We start from the raw sequence: 17944 nt of genomic DNA, 5'->3' as shown, positions 1-17944 counted from the left end.
CCAGCTAAAATCAAAAATCAGATTCTCCCCTGCAAGTCTGAGATATGATAATTACAAGTTTTATGGTGTTTGTGCGGTCATTCATTTATTCATTGAATGTCTAGGGAGGAAGAATTATGTCTTGTTTTTTTTATCTTCCTATGAAATTTGGAGCTACTTGGCCAAATAAAGCCATTTCATTTCAAAGTAGGTTGTACAATTTAGCTTTTGGGAGAGTACAGCAATAAACTGGAAGCGGAAATTTTGGAACATTTCTATGACAGTTTTTACCATGTGGTAGTTAAGCTCACTGTTGTCTGATCAGGACCAAGGACAAGTTGAAAATGCCTGTGTTTTCAGCTTCTGGGATGACTTCCTACCCCTTATATTCGACCTACATGTTTTGGTTTTGGTTTTTTTTCTCTAAGATGGTTGCTTGAACTCAGTATCTTAACACTTTCACTCACTGGCTGGTGTTCTCCTATCTGAGCCACATGTCTAACCCTGACCTGTTTTATTAAATTCTCACAGGGCACACACACAGAATTAGCAGGGTCCCCACAGCAGCAGGTGAGAAGCGGGAAAGGTCCGAGGCAGCACCTTCCATCACAGGGATAGAAGTAAAGCTGCAGGTTTGTAGAGCCTCTTAATACGAAACAAAGTAACAGGTAAAAAGCTGAATGATTAGCTGTAAGAGTGGAGACTTTGGGTAGGGGAAAGGCTAGTAAAAGATTTTACTATACAAAGATTGTAACTATCGGGCTGGGAATGTGGCCTAGTGGTATAGTGCTTGCCTAGCATGCATGAAGCCCTGGGTTCAATGCCTCAACACCACATAAACAGAAAAGGCCAGAAGTGGTCTTTTTTTTTTTTTTTTTTTTTTTTTAGTGGTAGAGTGCTAGCCTTGAGCAAAAAGAAGCTCAGGGACAGTGCCCAGGCCCTGAGTTCAAGCCCCAGGACCGGCCCAAAAGAAAAATCAAATCCTGCATCAATCCTGTGATAAACTTCCTGCTGTGAGGTAGTGGGGCCACTGCCCAAGCAATGAGGGGACCCCGTGGACTGGTGTGGGCACTGCACTGCCTGGCTAGGTGATGGCTGAGAGAGAGGAGGTGCCAGGTCCTCCAGTGCAAAGTGAAGAAATCAGACAGACTAAAATGTTATGGCTGCTCTTCATCATGGGAAGACCAGTGTTGCCATGACAACCATGCCACTAACAGATTAAGCTCTTCAAAAGTCAGGAGGGAAAGATTTCTCTTGGTGTCTAGCTTGTTGATTTAATCTGCTTGTATCATAGCAAAGAGTAGGTTGGTGAGATGTACTTTTAAATATTTCTAATGACAAATTAATCAGTCTGGGTATGGGTAGTAGGCTCCAAGAAAAGGATTTTACTTGATCTGAAATAAAGCACTTTAATTTACAGTTGGATTTCTTTGTATTTTAATGATTACTACTGAGCAAGCAAAATCTTTACCATAATATACTGCCCTTTTAGATTTGAGAAGGAAAGCACAAGAGAAAGCATGTAGAGAAGTTCTTACTGTAAGAGGCTATAAGTTTTTAGAACCTGAGGAAGTTATTAATTGAAGTTTAGGAATATATAGTGTAGTTCTTCCTGAAGCTAGTGCTTCTCACATACAACCACAAAGTGTTTAAAATGTTTTACATTGTTTTAGTTTTGCAAATAGAAGCTTATCAGTGAGACCAGCAGCAAAGCCAGCCTGTTTTTGAAATAATTATTAGTTTGTTAGTTAATATAGTGAATTTATTAGTTATCACAGGAGAGTGAAGCTTCTCAGAATGATGATTCTGTCCATCTCCCTGCTACTGTGCTGCTGAAGATGAGGATCCAATACATATTTCCTGAAGAGAAGGGCAGAGCCTTTTCCCCTACCACTTATCCATGGATCAAATAGTCCAGCACCACTGCTAATTGTGCATGACCATTAAGACCCTTCTGGTCCTGGAACTACTGGTAGACCTCATGTCAGAAGTAGGTAAACCAATTAAGTTATAGCCCATTTGATGGCGAGACTTTTGTGTATGTAGTCTTGTAATGTGAGCAGATTAAAATAATTGTGTGATGAGTAAAGCTGTGTCATCATGCAAACATTATGGCAATTTCTGTAAGTTAATTTGAACTCAAAGTTCCCTAATGAGACAGTTCCCTCTGTCACCAAGAAGGGCACTATGGCCATTTCTGCCTAATCCCTGCATTTGAGTGGTTGTGGGGGGTGTGATGCTTGCCCAGAGGGCAGAGGATTATGTGATGGACTCAAAAAGGGCACTTGGACATCACCTTGAAAAGGGAGACCAAAGATGACTGCTAATGAATTCCAGGAATCTAGTACTAATAAGAAATTTTCACTATATGTTGACAGCTACTTAATGGAAATACAGATCAGATCAGACAAGATTGGAGTGCTTTTAGTTGTTTTTTGGTTAGAGTGGGAATGTGGAAAGAACCATGTCTTTTCTTTGCTCCTTCTTTCCCTTCCCAGTTAGTGTGTTGAGATGTTCCCAAGGCCTGCAGTTTCCCAGGGGTGCTGACTGGTTCCTCCTGGCCCTGGACTTCCCCATTTGCGCCTTGGCCTCTTGGCTCTGCTGAAAGCCCTCCAGCCCAGGAAAGCAGGATATATTTGTGCCAAAGGTAGAGGGGTTAGAGTCCTGGGCAATGCTGCTAGCTTAGGGCTGAAGATCAACCCTCACCTGTGGGTGCCTGGCCCAGAGTAGGTGTTCAGAATGTTCCAAGGTGTTCAGGTGTGCCTAACACTGGAATAGAGGCAGGGCTTCGAGGCAAAGCACCTTGCTGTTTATCACGCCTGTAATCGCAGCTAAAAAGAGGCTACGATCTGAGAATGGCAGTTGAAGCCAGTCCAGGCGGCGAAGTCCACAAGACTTAGCTTTAATTAGCCACAAAAAGCCGAAAGTGGAGCTGTGGTCCAAGTGGTAGAGCGCCATCCTTGAGAGAAAGAGCAAAGGGACAGCGCCCAGGCCTTCAGTTCGTGCCTAGTACTGGCACACACGCGCACACGCACGCACGCCTTGAGAACGCACACGGACTATCCACCCTCCAGGGCAGTGACGGCAGCGCGTGGAGACGCAGGGCACCACCAGCCCCCCCCCCTCCCCGCCCCCCGCGCCGCCCGGGCTCCGTGAGGCCGGAGGAGCGCCGGCTCCGAGCGCCCGCCCCGCCGGGTCGGCCCTCACCGCGCGTCCCCGGGCTCCTGCTCCTCCTCCTCGGCTTCCGGCTCTGCCTCCTCCCCGCCCTCGTCCTCCTCGGGGAGGCCCCGGGCCTCCTGGAACTGCTGGTACTCGGACACCAGGTCCTGGACCTCGCTCTCGGCCTCCTCGAACTCGGCGACGTCCATGCCCTCGCTGGTGTACCAGTGCACGAAGGCTCGCCTTCGGAACATGGCCGAGAAGCGCTCCAGGACCCTGGCGAAGAGCTCCTGGATGGCCGTGCTGTTGCCCATGAAGGTGGCCGCCACGTCGAGGCCCCGGGGCGGGACGTCGCAGACGGCCACCTTGACGTTGTTGGGGATCCAGTCCACGAAGCGGTCGCTGTGGCGGCTCTGCGCGGCGAGCAGCTGCCGCTCCACCTCCCGCGTGGACACGCGGCCCCGGAAGACGCAGGCCACGGTCAGGTAGCGGCCGCGGCGGGGGTCGCAGGCGGCCATGGCGCTGCGGCCGTCGAACATCTCCCGGGTGAGCTCGGCCACGGAGAGCGCGGGCTGCTGCGGGCCGGGCGCGGCGAGCGGCACCACGGCGGGCGCGAAGAAGTGCAGGCGCGGGAAGGGCACCATGTTGACGGCCAGCTTGCGCAGGTCGGCGTTGAGCTGGCCCGGGAAGCGCAGGGACGTGGTCACGCCGCTCATGGCCCGCGACACCAGCCCGTTGAGGTCGCCGTAGCGCGGCGCGGCCAGGCGCAGCGCGCGCCGGCACAGCCCGTGCAGCGCCTCGTTGTCCAGGCAGAAGCAGGCGTCGGCCGCGGCCATGAGCGGACGCAGGGACAGCAGGGCGTTGTAGGGCTCCACCACCGTGTGCGACACCCGGGGCGAGGGCAGCACGCTGAAGCAGCTGAGGATGCGGTCGGGGTACTCGTCGCGCACCCGGCCCAGCAGCAGCGTGCCCAGGCCCGAGCCCGTGCCGCCGCCCAGCGAGTGCACCAGCTGCAGGCCCTGCAGCCGGTCGCAGGCCTCGCACTCGCGCCGCGCTGCCTCCAGCACGCTCTCCGCCAGCTCCGCGCCCTCCGTGTAGTGGCCCTTCGCCCAGTTGTTGCCGGCGCCCGACGTCCCTGGGGGGGCGGAGGGGGAGAAGGGGTGAGCGGGCAGGGAGGGGCCGGGTGAGGGCGGTGCCCGCCCAGCGTGGGGCGGGGGGGGGGGTACCTGCGGGGCCCTGGCGGAACCTTCTGGAAGCACCTACCGTAGATGAAGCTGTCGGGCTGGAAGAGGGTTCCCAGCTTGCCGGAGCGGATGCTGTCCATGGTCCCCGGCTCCAGGTCCACCAGCAGGGCACGGGGCACGAACTTCCCACCTGCGGGAACGGGCGGGCGGGGCGAGTCCACGCGCAGCCCGCACTACCAGCCCCCTCCCCCAAGAAAGAGCCTGGCGGGACCCGAACCCTCCCCCACTCCCTTCACCCCCTGGCCAGCAGAGCAAGCCACGGTCTGCGTGGCTCCCGAAGGACCCGACTCGGCCAGCGCGGGGCCCCGCCGCCCACGCTGCCCCGCCGGGCCTGGGCCCCACGGGGACCCCACGGGGACCCCACGGGGACCCCACGGGCCGGCCCCGGACCCACCGTGGGCCTCATTGTAGTAGACGCCGATCCTCTCCAGCTGCAGCGCCGACGCCCCGTGGCCTCGGCCTGCGCTGTCCAGCCCGTGCTCGTCCCCGATCACGTCCCAGAACTGAATGCGGAAGGAAAGAGGTCAGCACCAAGCCAGCCCCCAGCCCCCACACCCCAAGAGCACTGGAGGGGGAGCACTCCTCCGCAGCGCTCTCTGGGGCTGCTCAGCCCTCCAAAGACACCCGCTTCCTTGTCACAGGCGGCCGGGGCGCCACTCACTTTTTGCCTCTGCAAAGTGTGAATATAAAGACCGCATTAAATCTACCGGAAGTCCTGCAGTAAAATGTCGCACGCACGCGTACAGTATTAAATTGGGTATCGTTGCCGTTACAGCCAGCCCATTGGTGCACATGCAAGCTGTCCTTTGAGAGGTTCACATCAGACGGTCGTGGCCACTTTCCCCTTGTAGTTTCCCAGCTCCTAACCCACAGACCCACTCAGGGAACAGAGGCTGGATTTTCATCTGATTTCACAATGATAGCTCCTTTCACTTGGAAGGGGTTTTTTTTCATGCAGTTTTCCCAAAAGCTCATAGGCAGCCACTCCTAAGCATGATTATTGTACTTTTTTTTTTTTCTGATCAGGCCTGCACACAGTTCAGAGTGTTCTGATCTTTAGTGGAACCTGCTGTGCTTTCAGGCACCACTACCTGACTGATCACAGTAGCTGGGTGCTAGTGGCTCAGGAGGCTTACACCTACGGATCAAGGTTCGAAGCCAACCTGGGCAGGAAGGTCTATGGGACTCCAATTAACCAGCCAAAAGCCAGGAGTGGAGCGTATGGCTCAAGTGGTAGAGAGAGCATCAGCCTTGATTGAGCAAAGGAAGCTTCTAGGCCCTGAGTTCAAACTGCAATACCAGCACCAACTTCCCCTACCCTCCCCACCACTGCCAGGAACGAAGATAGCTGGGCACCAAGCTCCTAATGTGGAAGCAGTTACTGGGATGAGTTCTTCTGGTCATCTGAAAAAGAGTGCTTTGAAATACAATGAAAAGATATGTCCTTCTGTCAGAATCCCCAAAGGCACTTTCCCAACCTCGTCTCTTTAAATGATACTTCTACTCTGGCCTGGTCTGTTTTTCAGTAAACTAGCAGGGAGTAGTAGGCCAGTCAGGAAACTGCAGTTTTGAGACAGCACAATTATTAAACATGCCTAAACTTCTCACGCCCCTGGCAGTAAGCTCTAGCCTAGGCATACCACGAAGCTCCTATCTCAGCCAAGCGCTTCCTGTCCATGTTATCTTCCGAGGTCAGAGAGGGGACTCCTCCACTGTTCTCCATCTTGTCACTGTGGTTGGCACACAGGATGATGGTGCTTTTTGCCCCAGGGTTACAAGACCTGCATTTAAGGACCTTAATTTCTTCATAGTAGCATTCTTGACAATAGCCAAGAGGTAGAAACAACCCAAATATCTATCTAGGGATGAATAAATAAATACACACTATGATCCACACATGCAATAAGGCATTATTTAGCTACATCATGCAACTACCATATGATCCCACCTTAGGAAGACACCTAGAAGGAAGAAATGCACAGAGACCGAAAGTAGAATCATTGTCAGGGACTGGAGGAGAAAGGAAATAAGGAATTAACATTTCAGTTTTCAAACACAATATACAATATGAATATACCCAATGCTACTGAACCATAATACAAAAAAGGTCACTATTATGCAATGAATTTTTTATCACACCTAAAAGATATTTAAATGTTTTCTTCCTTTTTAAGGTTGCATAATGTTCTGCTTTATTAGCTAGATGATCATGTTTCTATTCATGCTTCCATCAGTGGACCTTTGGGCTATTTCCACTTTTCACCTGTTGTTAGGAATGCTGTTATGAAGAAACTAATGTCTTTCATTGTTTGATTGTTTTAAAACCTTACTTTTCATGCAGTTGATACTCATAAAAGTAATTTAAAAAGAACAAAGAGGGCTGGGAAGGTAGCCAAGTGGTAGAGGACTTGCCTTGCATGTACATGAGGCTCTGGGTTCAATTCCTTAGCACCACATCAGCAGAAAAGGCAGGAAGTGGCATTGTGGCTCAAGTGGTAGAGCGCTAGCGTTGAGCTGAAGAGCTCAGGGGCAGTGCTCAGGCTCAGAGTTCAGGCCCCACGACCAAAAAAAGCAAAAAACAAAACAAAAAAACAAAGAGAGCCTGTTACACTTGTTTGTCCTAAAATTAGTATAAAAATTTTGACCTGAAGCACCTGTCTTCTTGACATTAGCCAAGTGAATAAATAAATCAGATGCTTCATAGCCAAATTTAAGCAGGAGGGTGGAACAGAGGAGGGAAAATCTCCTTTATTTGCCAGCGGGTGTGTTTTCATTACTTCTGGTACTGTATACAACGAAGCAAGTTGCTTTATTTTGGGTTTACCTCTTTATTACATACTAAGTAAAACAATAGATTTTTTTTCCCCTTGTAACATAGACATGGGAGGGGAGAGAAAAATCACGCCAGTGATAGAGCATCAAACAAATTCCCAACAAGCTTGAAAGAGCTCTTTTGAGACCAATGACTGACTTGAAATATGAAAAAGAGCACTACTAAGATGATAAAAGTAAGATAGTTGACATACAAATTATCCATATGTAACTAAAGACAAAATTAACATTAATTAAATGAATCTTCTAACTCTAGTAGAAAGTCCCAGTGTCTAACTAAAGACTTTGTTTAATAACCAGTCATTCGCAAGGAATTGGAATCTGCCAGGCTGGGTTTTCCCTGCCAGGCTGGGTTTGGTGGCATTCATGGGCAAGGGAAGCTGTGCCGGCAACCAGGGATTACTTACCTTTTCTCCTATCTGGTTGCCACACTGGCCGATCTGGAGATGCACGATTTCCCGCATCTTTGCTTCGAGCGGTTGGGTAAAATCCCAGAGACTCAAGGAAAGCCGTCTTCACCAGGATGAGCCCCGTCAGCTCTGGTCATCGCAGTGCCAGGTCTAGCTGACCACACTGCACTGGCAGTTGGCTCAAGGGTGTGTCCAGCCCGGGGCCCAGCCCAGGCTTCCCTGTATTCTGCCTGTCATCCTTCAGAAATGATACTTCGCCTCTCCTGACAGAATATTGCCCGGTCATTTCCCGGCCTGTGCAGACAAAGGCCCTGCTGGTCCCTCCCTCAGGCCTCACCAGGATGGCCTCTAGGCCCTGACCCTGGCTCTGAGGTCTCAGGGTGACGGCTGAGTGGCAGCTCCCAGCTGGGACTGTCTATGCAGAGGTCCCCTATCCAGCTACCATTGTGCTTCAACCCAGCACTCGGTCCCTAGTCTTCAATCAACATTCCCCAAGGAGAGATTGGAAAGCCCCCTCAGTGCTGAGGTGGCTTAGGGGAAAAGCAAGGCCATACTTGGTGTGTATGCTGTCCTGAGGCTTGAACTCAGGGCCTGGACACGGTCCCTGAACATTTTTGCTCCAAGTTAGCCCTCTACTATCTGAGACATAGCTCCACTTCCCTTTTTTTTTTTTTTTTTTTTTTTTTTGGTGTTTAACTGGAGATAAGAGTGTCGTAGACTTTACTGTTGGGCTTGGCTTTAAATTGTTATACTCAGATCTCAGCCTCCTGAGTAGCTAGAATTGCAGGTGCCTGGCTCATTTTTATTCTTAAATTGTAAACCTTTGCATAGATAGAAAAGTAGTACTTAAGATCATTATAACATAATTATGAAAGAGAATTTCCTTCTTGAAGTGAACTAAAGTTGTGAAGACAGAATACAATTCTTAGGAGCCCCGGAAATCACATCAAGAGAGAAAATACAAGCTGCATCCTGGAATGCCAGCACTGGGGCTGAGGAAGGAAGATTGGGAGTTCAGGGTCAGCCTGGGCTACCCACCAAGGCCCTGTGTCTAGTGAAGAGACTGGGGAAAAAGGGAATGAGAAAGAGATATACAAACTGTCCAACATGCCCAGCCAATCCCTGGTCTTGTGCTGTGACAAGAGCAGAGAAACTGTGCCACAGTCCTGGACTCCAGGCAGCCTGATAGTGGGTTCACAGCCTCCCTACTGTTAACATGGGGTAACTCTGGGTGTGATGTGGAGCCAAACTCCAGAGCTCCCATCCCAGGTGTCAGTGTGGGTGCTGATGTCCTCTGCCCTGGGTCCTGTCCCTGCACACTGGCCTAAGTGTGAGGATCTAGTCCAGTGTGCAGTGCTCTCATCTGACCTGGGTGCTGTGAAGTCCCTGGGATCCCAGCGGGACCCCGAGGCGGGGAGCAGAGCTGTTCATGTATGTCATTGTATACCTGTTAGAATCTAAGCACAGACTGCGACTGTTGAGTAATGGCATAGCATCTATGTTCTGTTTCTTGATTGGCCGTGGCACAGCCGTTCCATGCATGGGAGTCCTTGTTTTGGGAGAAAACACACTTGGAGCTCTTCAGAGTCAAGTAGCCATGGTGCCAAAAACACTCACGCTCTGATGACAACACCATGGTAGTTACATGGTTGAGCTGACAGTGGTGGCTCATGCCTGTTTTCCTAGCTACGCAGGAGGCTGAGGTCTGAGGATCATGATTCAAAGCCACCAAAAAGCTGTAAGTAGAGCAATGGCTCAAGTGGTAGAGCACCATCCTTGAACAACAATAAAAAAAAAAGTGACAGTGGCCAGGCCCTGAGTTTAAGCCCTAGGGCCAGCAGAGAGAGAGAGAGACAGAGACAGAGACAGAGACAGAGAGAGACAGAGAGAAAGAGAGAGGGATAGGAAAAGAGAGGAAGGAAGGAAGCAAGGAAGGAAAAGAAAAGAAATACACACGGAGGGACCGTTGAGTGCGCATAGTAGCTAGGGATTTCCCAGCTCTGGGCCTTCATCCGCTTCCTTCCCTCTTAGTGAGCCTCCCGTCTAGGAGACCCTCATAGCTCCAGGCTGCTCGGGACAGCCCTACCTACCCCCAGTCCCTCACCAGAGGCCCTTGAAGCCCTCAGCACGCACACCACGGTGGCCCTGTTTGCTAATTACTTATGCACGTGACTTATCTCCCAGGCAGCAGGGAGCTGCTGCTGTCCGCTCCCCTTTGCATCCTCCAAGAGCTGGATACATAACGGGGCCTCAGCAAATGTTTGTTGAGTGGCTGCCTGCAGCTGGGTGAACTGGAGCACAAAAGCTCAGAGCGACAGGTCTCCTCAAGCCCCATAATGTGTTTATTCAAGAGTGTGACCTTCTAACGGTGGGCTCAAAGGGGAAACTGTTCCAAGAAAGCCAGCCATCAGGCTGGCTCAGAGGAGAAGCCATGCCACCGGCCCTGGCCTCGGGGGCCGCGGTTGAAAGGGGTGGGTATGGCTGCGCCTGGCCTCTCTGCAGGGACCACTGGGCCGGGCTGGGCCAGAGGCCTTTTTGATCTCCCTGTGTTCCTTCACCACCATGAGCAGGCCCCAGTGTGCTGGGGCCACCCCACCACAGCCCTCCCCACTGGAACACATCGCCTCGGTCAGTTAGTTTGCTCAGGGAGGAGAGAGCCTGGCTTCCAGATGGTACTTAAAAGGCTTTTCTGTTAATGGGGCAGTTGGCAAAAAAAAAAAAAAAAAAAAAAAACTAAAAAGAGAAGGAAAGAGGGGGGAGGAAAGAGAAGCCCTGCTTGCTCTGATTCTTGTATCGCAGCCGTGTTTATTCGGTCTCGGCTGGGCGCTGAGCTGTGGATGCCCCGCCGGCCGGGAGCTGGGGCCAGGCAGGGGGTGGCTGGCAGGTTCCTTGGGCTGAAGTTTGATTCCAACCCTAAGGGAGGCAGGCCTGTCCTCCTCCCTGTCCTAGGAAGCAGAAGAAGATCCCTGAGTCCGAGTCTGTCCTGAAGGCTCAGCACGTGGTGGCTGGCCACCCCCCTGACCCCCCCATACCCTGCCCCGTGCCTGGCAGGAGGCGAGACTCCAGCCAGCTTCAAGACGTGCCTGTCCCTGCCCTCAACCCTTCATGGACACACGTGGCTGGCTGAGCTAACACGGCTGGCAGAGCAGAGGGCAGGAAGTGGTGTGGTTTAGAAAAGTAATCTATTCTGTCTTAGCTCTTCGATGAAGGTACCTGGTACCCAACCCTGCCCCGCCACCCCCCCCCATCCCAGGAAAGCGTTGTCCTCTGACTGCCAATGTGGTATGAGCCAGGGACGCCATACTGTGCCCTGCCCTTGGACCCATACAAATGGCCCTTTCCATGACACAGCTGCACTGTGACCTGGAGATGCTGGCATCACTGCCAGGTCTGCTCTCCAGCCGGGAGGAAGGCAACCCCTCGCCCTGATCTGGGCAGGGGACAGAGGGGAGGGGGCGTCCGTGATGCATAATAAAGTGCTTTCCTGCCCTAGAGAATGGTGGTGGCAGAGGCAGGTTAGCGAGGACTGTGTTCCAGTGCCAAGCTCCCCCGGGCCTTGCCCAGGGGCCAGAGGGCAGGAGCCGGGGCTCCACTTAGCATGCACCCTGGGTAATTCCATACTCTGAGCACGCCGCTGAGGAGACACTGTATGTGTGAACCGGGGCCGGCTCACCCTCGCCTGAGACCATGGGAGCAGTCCAAGAAGAGCAGCAGCGAGTCTTTTCCTGGATGACGCTGGGGTCTATTATGGGCGAAGAAGCAAGAAGATAAGAAAACCCAGTGTCACCAGAAACCCCCAATCGACCACTTCCAGACTTCCCCCCCCGGGGGGGGGTCAGATGGAGCTCCCCAACTTTCCACTTAGCCAATGAAATGTCATTAGGAGGAAAAGAGAGTACTCAGAGAATTCATTGACTTCACCTGCCCCTGCTCTTCCCTCTGGAACCCGTGGAAGTTTCGGGAATCACTCAGAGAAGTTGTTGAAGGACAGTATCTGCTTGACTGGGATTCAGAAATTTTTTCCAAATGCCTTGTCGAGAAAAGTGACATGTGAGGGACACTTGGAGTGACAGCATGGCGGCCTCTCGGTGAGCCAGGCTCCTTTCCTGTACCTTCCATGTTCTCTTGCTTGGAAAGAAAGTTCTAGGAGCACAAAGAGGTAACTGGCTGTCTGGAGAGGACATCTTCTTCCTTTGTGGCCGGAATGTCTGCAGTGCTCACAGCACAATGCTGCCCATTCTGGTCTGGCCCTGACTATGTGGAAAACGCTTGTCTGGCCCTCTGCTGCCTTGACACTGAGCTGTGACCGCTTTGGTTTACAGGTGGACACACGCATGCACGCACACACACATGGGCCTGCACACTGAGCTGTGACTGCTTTGGCTTACAGGTGGACACACGCATGCACGCACACACACATGGGCCTGCACACTGAGCTGCTGTGATTCTGACAGTGGTGGTGGACCCAGAGCTGCTACCTGCATCTTCCCAGTTTTCCTAGGTGTGCAGCTATTGATAAGCAAGGCCCTGAGGCGTGAACTGAGATAAGAAAAACACCCGTCCACACCAGAAGCCAAAATCAAACAGAAACACACACTTCTTCAAGTCCTGTGTTTGTCCAAGAAATCTGTTCTGTGAGTCTGAGAATAGAGTCGTTTGCCCAACAAATATTAGCTGAGTACTGTGTGGGCAGGGTGGGGTGGTGGGGCTCAAGGGACCTTAGGAAAAACATAGTGGGTGACACAGAATGAGCTTCATGACTCCCTGCCACCATCTCTCACACCCTGGCACACTTAGCCACGGGTGTGTGGCACAGCGTTGGAGCCAGGGGACGGAGGCAGAAAGCAGAAGGAGGCAGAGGGAAGAACATGCCCACGCCTCGGGACGCCCTGCCAGATCTAACCATAACAGCCCTTCTTTAGACTCCTCCATTCAGGGGTGCAGTTCGGGGTTTCAGAGGCCAGGACAGCCAGGCAGGCAGACTCTAACTAGGCATTCTAGGGGCCCTGCATGTCCTGGCATGGTGTGCCTGCCCTCCCATTGGTGCAGGGCTGTGTCCCAGCTCCTGCCCTCCCATTGGTGCAGGGCTGTGTCCCAGCTCCTGCCCTCCCATTGGTGCAGGGCTGTGTCCCAGCCCCTGCCCTCCCATTGGTGCAGGGCTGTGTCCCAGCCCCTGCCCTCCCATTGGTGCAGGGCTGTGTCCCAGCTCCTGCCCTCCCATTGGTGCAGGGCTGTGTCCCAGCCCCTGCCCTCCCATTGGTGCAGGGCTGTGTCCCAGCCCCTGTCCAGCAGTCCTCAGCAGCCAGGGCTGTCAGCTCTGCCCCCTCCCAGCACTGGGTTGGACCCCAACAGGTCTCTACTCCCTCCTGAAACTAGTGACCACCAGAGTAATCCCCGATCAATTGGCTAGTGTGATATAGAGGTGGGGAACCCCCAGCAGAGAAACTGGAGGAGAGAAAAGAGAAAAGGCCAGGAGAGGAGGGGAAAAGGAGAGGTGGACAGGAGGGGCCTGAGCTATGGCCCACGGTGGGATTGGGTCCAGGACCCCCAGGTAAGGCAGGCAGCAGGAGCTTCAGCTCCCTGGGTTTACCCTGGAGTCTTCTAGATCCTCGCACCTGCCAGACACACACGTATAGCAAGGCCTGGCCACACGCTATCGTTCTGTGTAAGAAGTCTGCTTCCAGCACATTCCATGGCTGTGGGCTTGTCACTCGATCTCAGCTCACAGGATACAGAAGAACAGTCTGAGCCCAGACAACCAACCCCAGAGGCTCCCGCCACCAGGATTCCTGATTTTTCCTGTTTCTAAGGTCTTTCGACCTCCTGCTCTCCCTGTGTTCCCTCAGGGGGTGCTGGCTCTTCCCTGGAGGGCCTACCCTCTGCTGTGCCCCAGTGCTGAGAACAAGTCTAGTGCGTGCTAGGCACCAAATATGATGGCAGCCTGCTACTGCAGGGTAAGTGAATTCCATTGGGCACATGGTGGGTACTTCCTTGGGAAAACCTCTCCACTGGTTTTCTGGGAGGGCTGTTCACGTGCCTGGCTGCGGGCAGCAGACTCCGGAGTGATGGCCATGAGAGTGATCCCATGAGTGGGACTCCAGGGAGCCTCCTCCACTGCACGGATGTGTGCAGGAGGTCACTACGCAACCAGGCCTGGGTGTGATGCACAATGTATTTGGGGACAGAGGCAGGGGCAATGGCATACCTGAGCTACCCAACCTAGGCCTTCACTGTGTAGGTGATCACTAGCGATCACATGCTTCACATCATTGGTGGAGGGGTGAAAAGCCCTGAAAAGCCCGCCAGCCTCCCCAGCACGGTCAGCAGCCATCAAAACAAGCACAGTCTCCAGGATGTGGCTCCATTCAGGAATGTGGAATAATAGGAAATGTCGGCACTTGCCGAGGGGAGCCAGACAATGCAGCATGGAGGGAGCCGGAGAGAACAGGAGCAGAGGTCACGCTGCGGTACCCTCGAACCCATTTGCATCCTCTCCTCAGGTTAGGGAGGTGGGCTGGCCCTGGCCTGGCTACAAAATGTGCGTGTTGTTCTTTAGAAGGACCAGGGGAAAATCAAATTATTTTTAGAAATGAATAGGCTTTTGTGTCTGTGGCCTTGGGTCATGTGCTTGCCAGCAAACTTTATGGAATATTATTTAAAAAAAAAAAAAACAGACTAGATTCAAATCTCTACCCAGGATCTTCATGCTAAGTGTAGATCTCTTGACCTCTCTGGAAATTTGGTCTTCCCACTTGTAAAATGGTGGCCATTGGCATCCACCTCCCTTCCACCCAGCATCACACACAAAGGTGTGTCAAGGATCAAAGGACTGTAGAGCCCTCCCCCCTCCTCCCCAGTGTCCTTGGCTCAGTCCTCGACTCTTTTTTTTTTTTTTTAATTGTACAAAGGTGTTATAGTTACATAAGTAAGGCAGTAAGTACATTTCTTGTCAAACTGTTCCCCCCCCCTCGTTTTTCTCCTACTTTCCCGCCTCCATATCCCCCCTCCAAGTTGTACAGATCGTTTCCAACATACTATCTTGTGAGTACCGTGTCTCACCATTTTGTTGTTCCCCTTCCCTAATTCAGATAAACATATATACAATACCAGGGCACCACAATCAAATCAGTGACAACAGGGGATATACCATAGGGGGAAGAACACACAAAAGAAACAAGAAATCACATAATACATTAGAAGCAACGACAACAAAGAAAAATCTCTTCTTGTGACCACATCTTGGAGTTCATTTCGCTTAACATCATCTTATATGGTCATATGTATGTAGCTATTGAGCTGTTCTGCTCATCTGCTAAAATTATCCTAGACATATACTAATGCAAATAAGGAAAAACATAGGACCTATGTTTCTTTGGGTCTGGCTTATTTCACTTAATATGATTTTTTCCAAGTCTTTCCATTTCCTAACAAATGGGGCAGTGTCATTCTTTTTAATTTTTTTGGGGGGGGGTCCGGTCATGGGGCCTGAACTCTGGGCCTGGGCACTGTCCCTCAGCTCTTCAGCTCAAGGCTAGTGCTCTACCACTGGAGCCACAGCGCCACTTCCGGCTTTTTTCTTTTTGCTTATGTGGTGCTGAGGAATCGAACCCAGGGCCTCTGGCATGCAAGGCAAGCGCTCTACCACTGAGCCACCTTCCCAGCCCCTGTGTCATTCTTTCTGATGGAGGCATAGAATTCCATTGTGTATATATACCACATTTTCTTGATCCATTCATCTACTGAGGGGCATCTGGGTTGGTTCCATATCTTAGCTACGGTGAATAATTCAGCCCTCAACTCTTCAGTATGTGCAGGGAACAGGAATGACTCAGCCACCTTAATGACCGCATGAACTGCTCTCATGCACAGGAAGATGTCTGCCTTCCAAATACCAGCCTGGCTCTGCCCCAAGCTGTGTGGCAGAGGCACACAGCCCATAGAACAGCTGCCAGTGGGGCCTCCCAGCCCCGCCCCACGCCTCCTCCCTTGCAGGTCCTGATGAAAGGATGAGTCACCCTCCCAAGATGACCTCATGGTACCCACAGAGGTGTCAAGAAGGAACACACCTTTCAGGTTTACTGGAGTCCTGGGGCTGCAGGGCAGGTGTGTCTACTTCAAGACAACCCTGGGGATAAACTCAGCTTCCAGTGAGCGTCCAACAGGTTCTCTGAGGGTGTCCCTCCACTGCGGTGATTGCGGCCGGCTCCTTCCCGCTTCTGTGGGCTCTCCACAGAACCCGCGCCAAACGCCCTCTATCAGCAGCAGGCCCGGCATCAGAGTCTGTGTTGGCTGAGTGGCTGCCATCAGACGGCACATACTCAGAAACCTTCTGGAAAAGTCAGCCCTTCAAGCATCATGTTAATAACCTGTCAAGTATTAGCAGTCAGTGGGCTTCTCAGAGCAGAGCCAGGCTCAGGTCGGGTCCATCGTGAGGGGCTGGAGAGATGCACACCTCGCTTCCTTCTTGGCTTGAAAATTGGGGACTCAAGTGTGTAGGTTTCCTCTTCCACCCCTGACCTGACTCTCTACCATGCTCTGTGCTCTGGGTTGGAGAAACCCCAGCGGGTCACAGCATGTTCACTGTGGATGCCTTCCCGGTCCCTTCTATCCTGAAAACGTCCTCCCTTCACCCTTGCCTCCAGCGAGAGTCCTCCAATGAACTAGGCCGTGTGGCCTGGCCAGTGCAGCAAGACTGTGAGTGCTCATTATTCTGGGGACTCCCCCAGCCCACTTCCCGTCAGATAAGGCAGGTGACGCTGAGATCATCAGGTCAGAACTGTAATCTGCAGGGCCCAGGGCAGAGTAAGTCCTGTTCCTCCCTGTCATACCTCATATGGGGCCCCTCTCAGCTGAATGGAGCCCTGCATGATGGCTGGGGTCACGTGTTCACATGGTGGACCCTGTCTGTCTCAATGAGGATAACCTGCTTTGAGAATCCCAGGGGGTCCTCAAGCACCCCGTGTCTCCCAATGTCACATGACTGGAAGAGCCATGACATGGGGTGTATGTCCTGTGTTTCCACACAGCATAGCCCAGGCACATTCTCTCTCCCTACCCCCCTCCCCACTTCTCCATGGGTCTCCCTCTCCTTCCCTCCCTCCCTCCCTCCCTATCCCTCTCCCCCCCCCATGGACTTTATCCCCCTCTCCCCCCCACCATGGACTTTGTACCACGGGGATTCCTGGGAGGGAGAAGCGGATGGTGCATAGTTTTGAGCTTTCTGTTCATTTTTATTCTTTTAGTTATTCATTTGTTTATTTTGTGGCGTCAGACTGAACTCAAGCCATTGAGGATAATAAGTCATGCAGCACTGTAGCACTGTTGAGCTACATTCCCGGCCCGTACCTTTTTTTTTTTTTTTGTGGTCGTGGAGCCTGAACTCTGGGCCTGGGCGCTGTCCCTCAGCTCTTCAGCTCAAGGCCAGCGCTCTAACACTTAAGCCACAGAGCCACTTGAGGTTTTCTGGTGGTTCATTGGAGATAAGAGTCTCACAGACTTTGCTCCATGGGTTGGTTTTAAACCGCGATCCTCAAATCTCAGCCCCCATGAGAAGCTAGAATGACAGGCGTGAGCCACTGGCACTGGCCCTTACCTTTTTCTCTAGAGAAGACAAAGTCAGGAGACCACTCAGGAGACACCCCCCCTCCACCCCAGGCAAAACTGGACATGGGAGTTGTGTCCACCACCCCTAGCTCCACCAAGAGCAATTCTTGGGGGAATCTCAGGGCACCTCACCATCCCATCCACCTTCCCGTGCCCGGCTAAGAGCAAGGATTCTGGAAAATCACTTTCCAAAAGACACAAAGGGACAGAACTCTGGGTCTGGTTTGCCTCAGTAACCACTCTTTAGGTACAAGGTCCAACATTTGTGGGTTTCACGCTGAGCCTGGCCTTTGTCTCTGAGGCTTTGGGCTGCGAGGGCGGGGTTACCAGGAATCCCCTCCTGCTGGGATTTCCAGGAGTGTTCTTGGAAGTAGCTGCAGGCTTTGAGCTAGCCATTGGGTTTTCAATCCAAGGCATAACCGAGTGGGATGAAAGTGAGACCGGGAAAGCTCATCTGAGCTCCCTGCACCACGGGTTCCTCTTCCAGGCCCCGAGCCCTTTGCTTGCACGCTAGAGAACCCAGTTTGTGTCTAACTGGGGGTGATTACCACTCACAGGACCACAGGAAAGGGAGAAGCCCTATAGTTATGAAACCCAGTAAATCCCCAGGGCCCACATCTGTTCTGGTTCCTCTTTTCTGAACAGTCCGGGCATTTCAGGCATCCTTGGAAGGAGGAATGTACAACTCAGGATTTCTGTGCCAAGCACAATTTTTCA

The 17944-nt window shown here is 52.3% G+C and overlaps 1 protein-coding gene across 1 annotated transcript; it reads right to left on the bottom strand.

Annotated features, from left to right (window-relative positions):
• Positions 1-3182: 3182 nt before the first annotated feature.
• Positions 3183-7678, bottom strand: Tubb1 (tubulin beta 1 class VI). The gene is made up of 4 exons (XM_069989749.1): positions 7622-7678; positions 4777-4885; positions 4402-4512; positions 3183-4273 (listed from the first exon to the last, which is right to left on the bottom strand). The coding sequence occupies exons 1-4, from the start codon at positions 7676-7678 to the stop codon at positions 3183-3185; spliced, it is 1368 nt and encodes a 455-aa protein (XP_069845850.1).
• Positions 7679-17944: the final 10266 nt, after the last annotated feature.

This window comes from Dipodomys merriami, unplaced genomic scaffold, assembly GCF_024711535.1.
Source record: "Dipodomys merriami isolate MVZ:Mamm:240054 unplaced genomic scaffold, mDipMer1.0.p SCAF_39, whole genome shotgun sequence".
In the NCBI taxonomy this organism is placed as follows: Eukaryota; Metazoa; Chordata; class Mammalia; order Rodentia; family Heteromyidae; genus Dipodomys; species Dipodomys merriami.
This window is presented reverse-complemented; position numbering and strand designations above follow the sequence as displayed.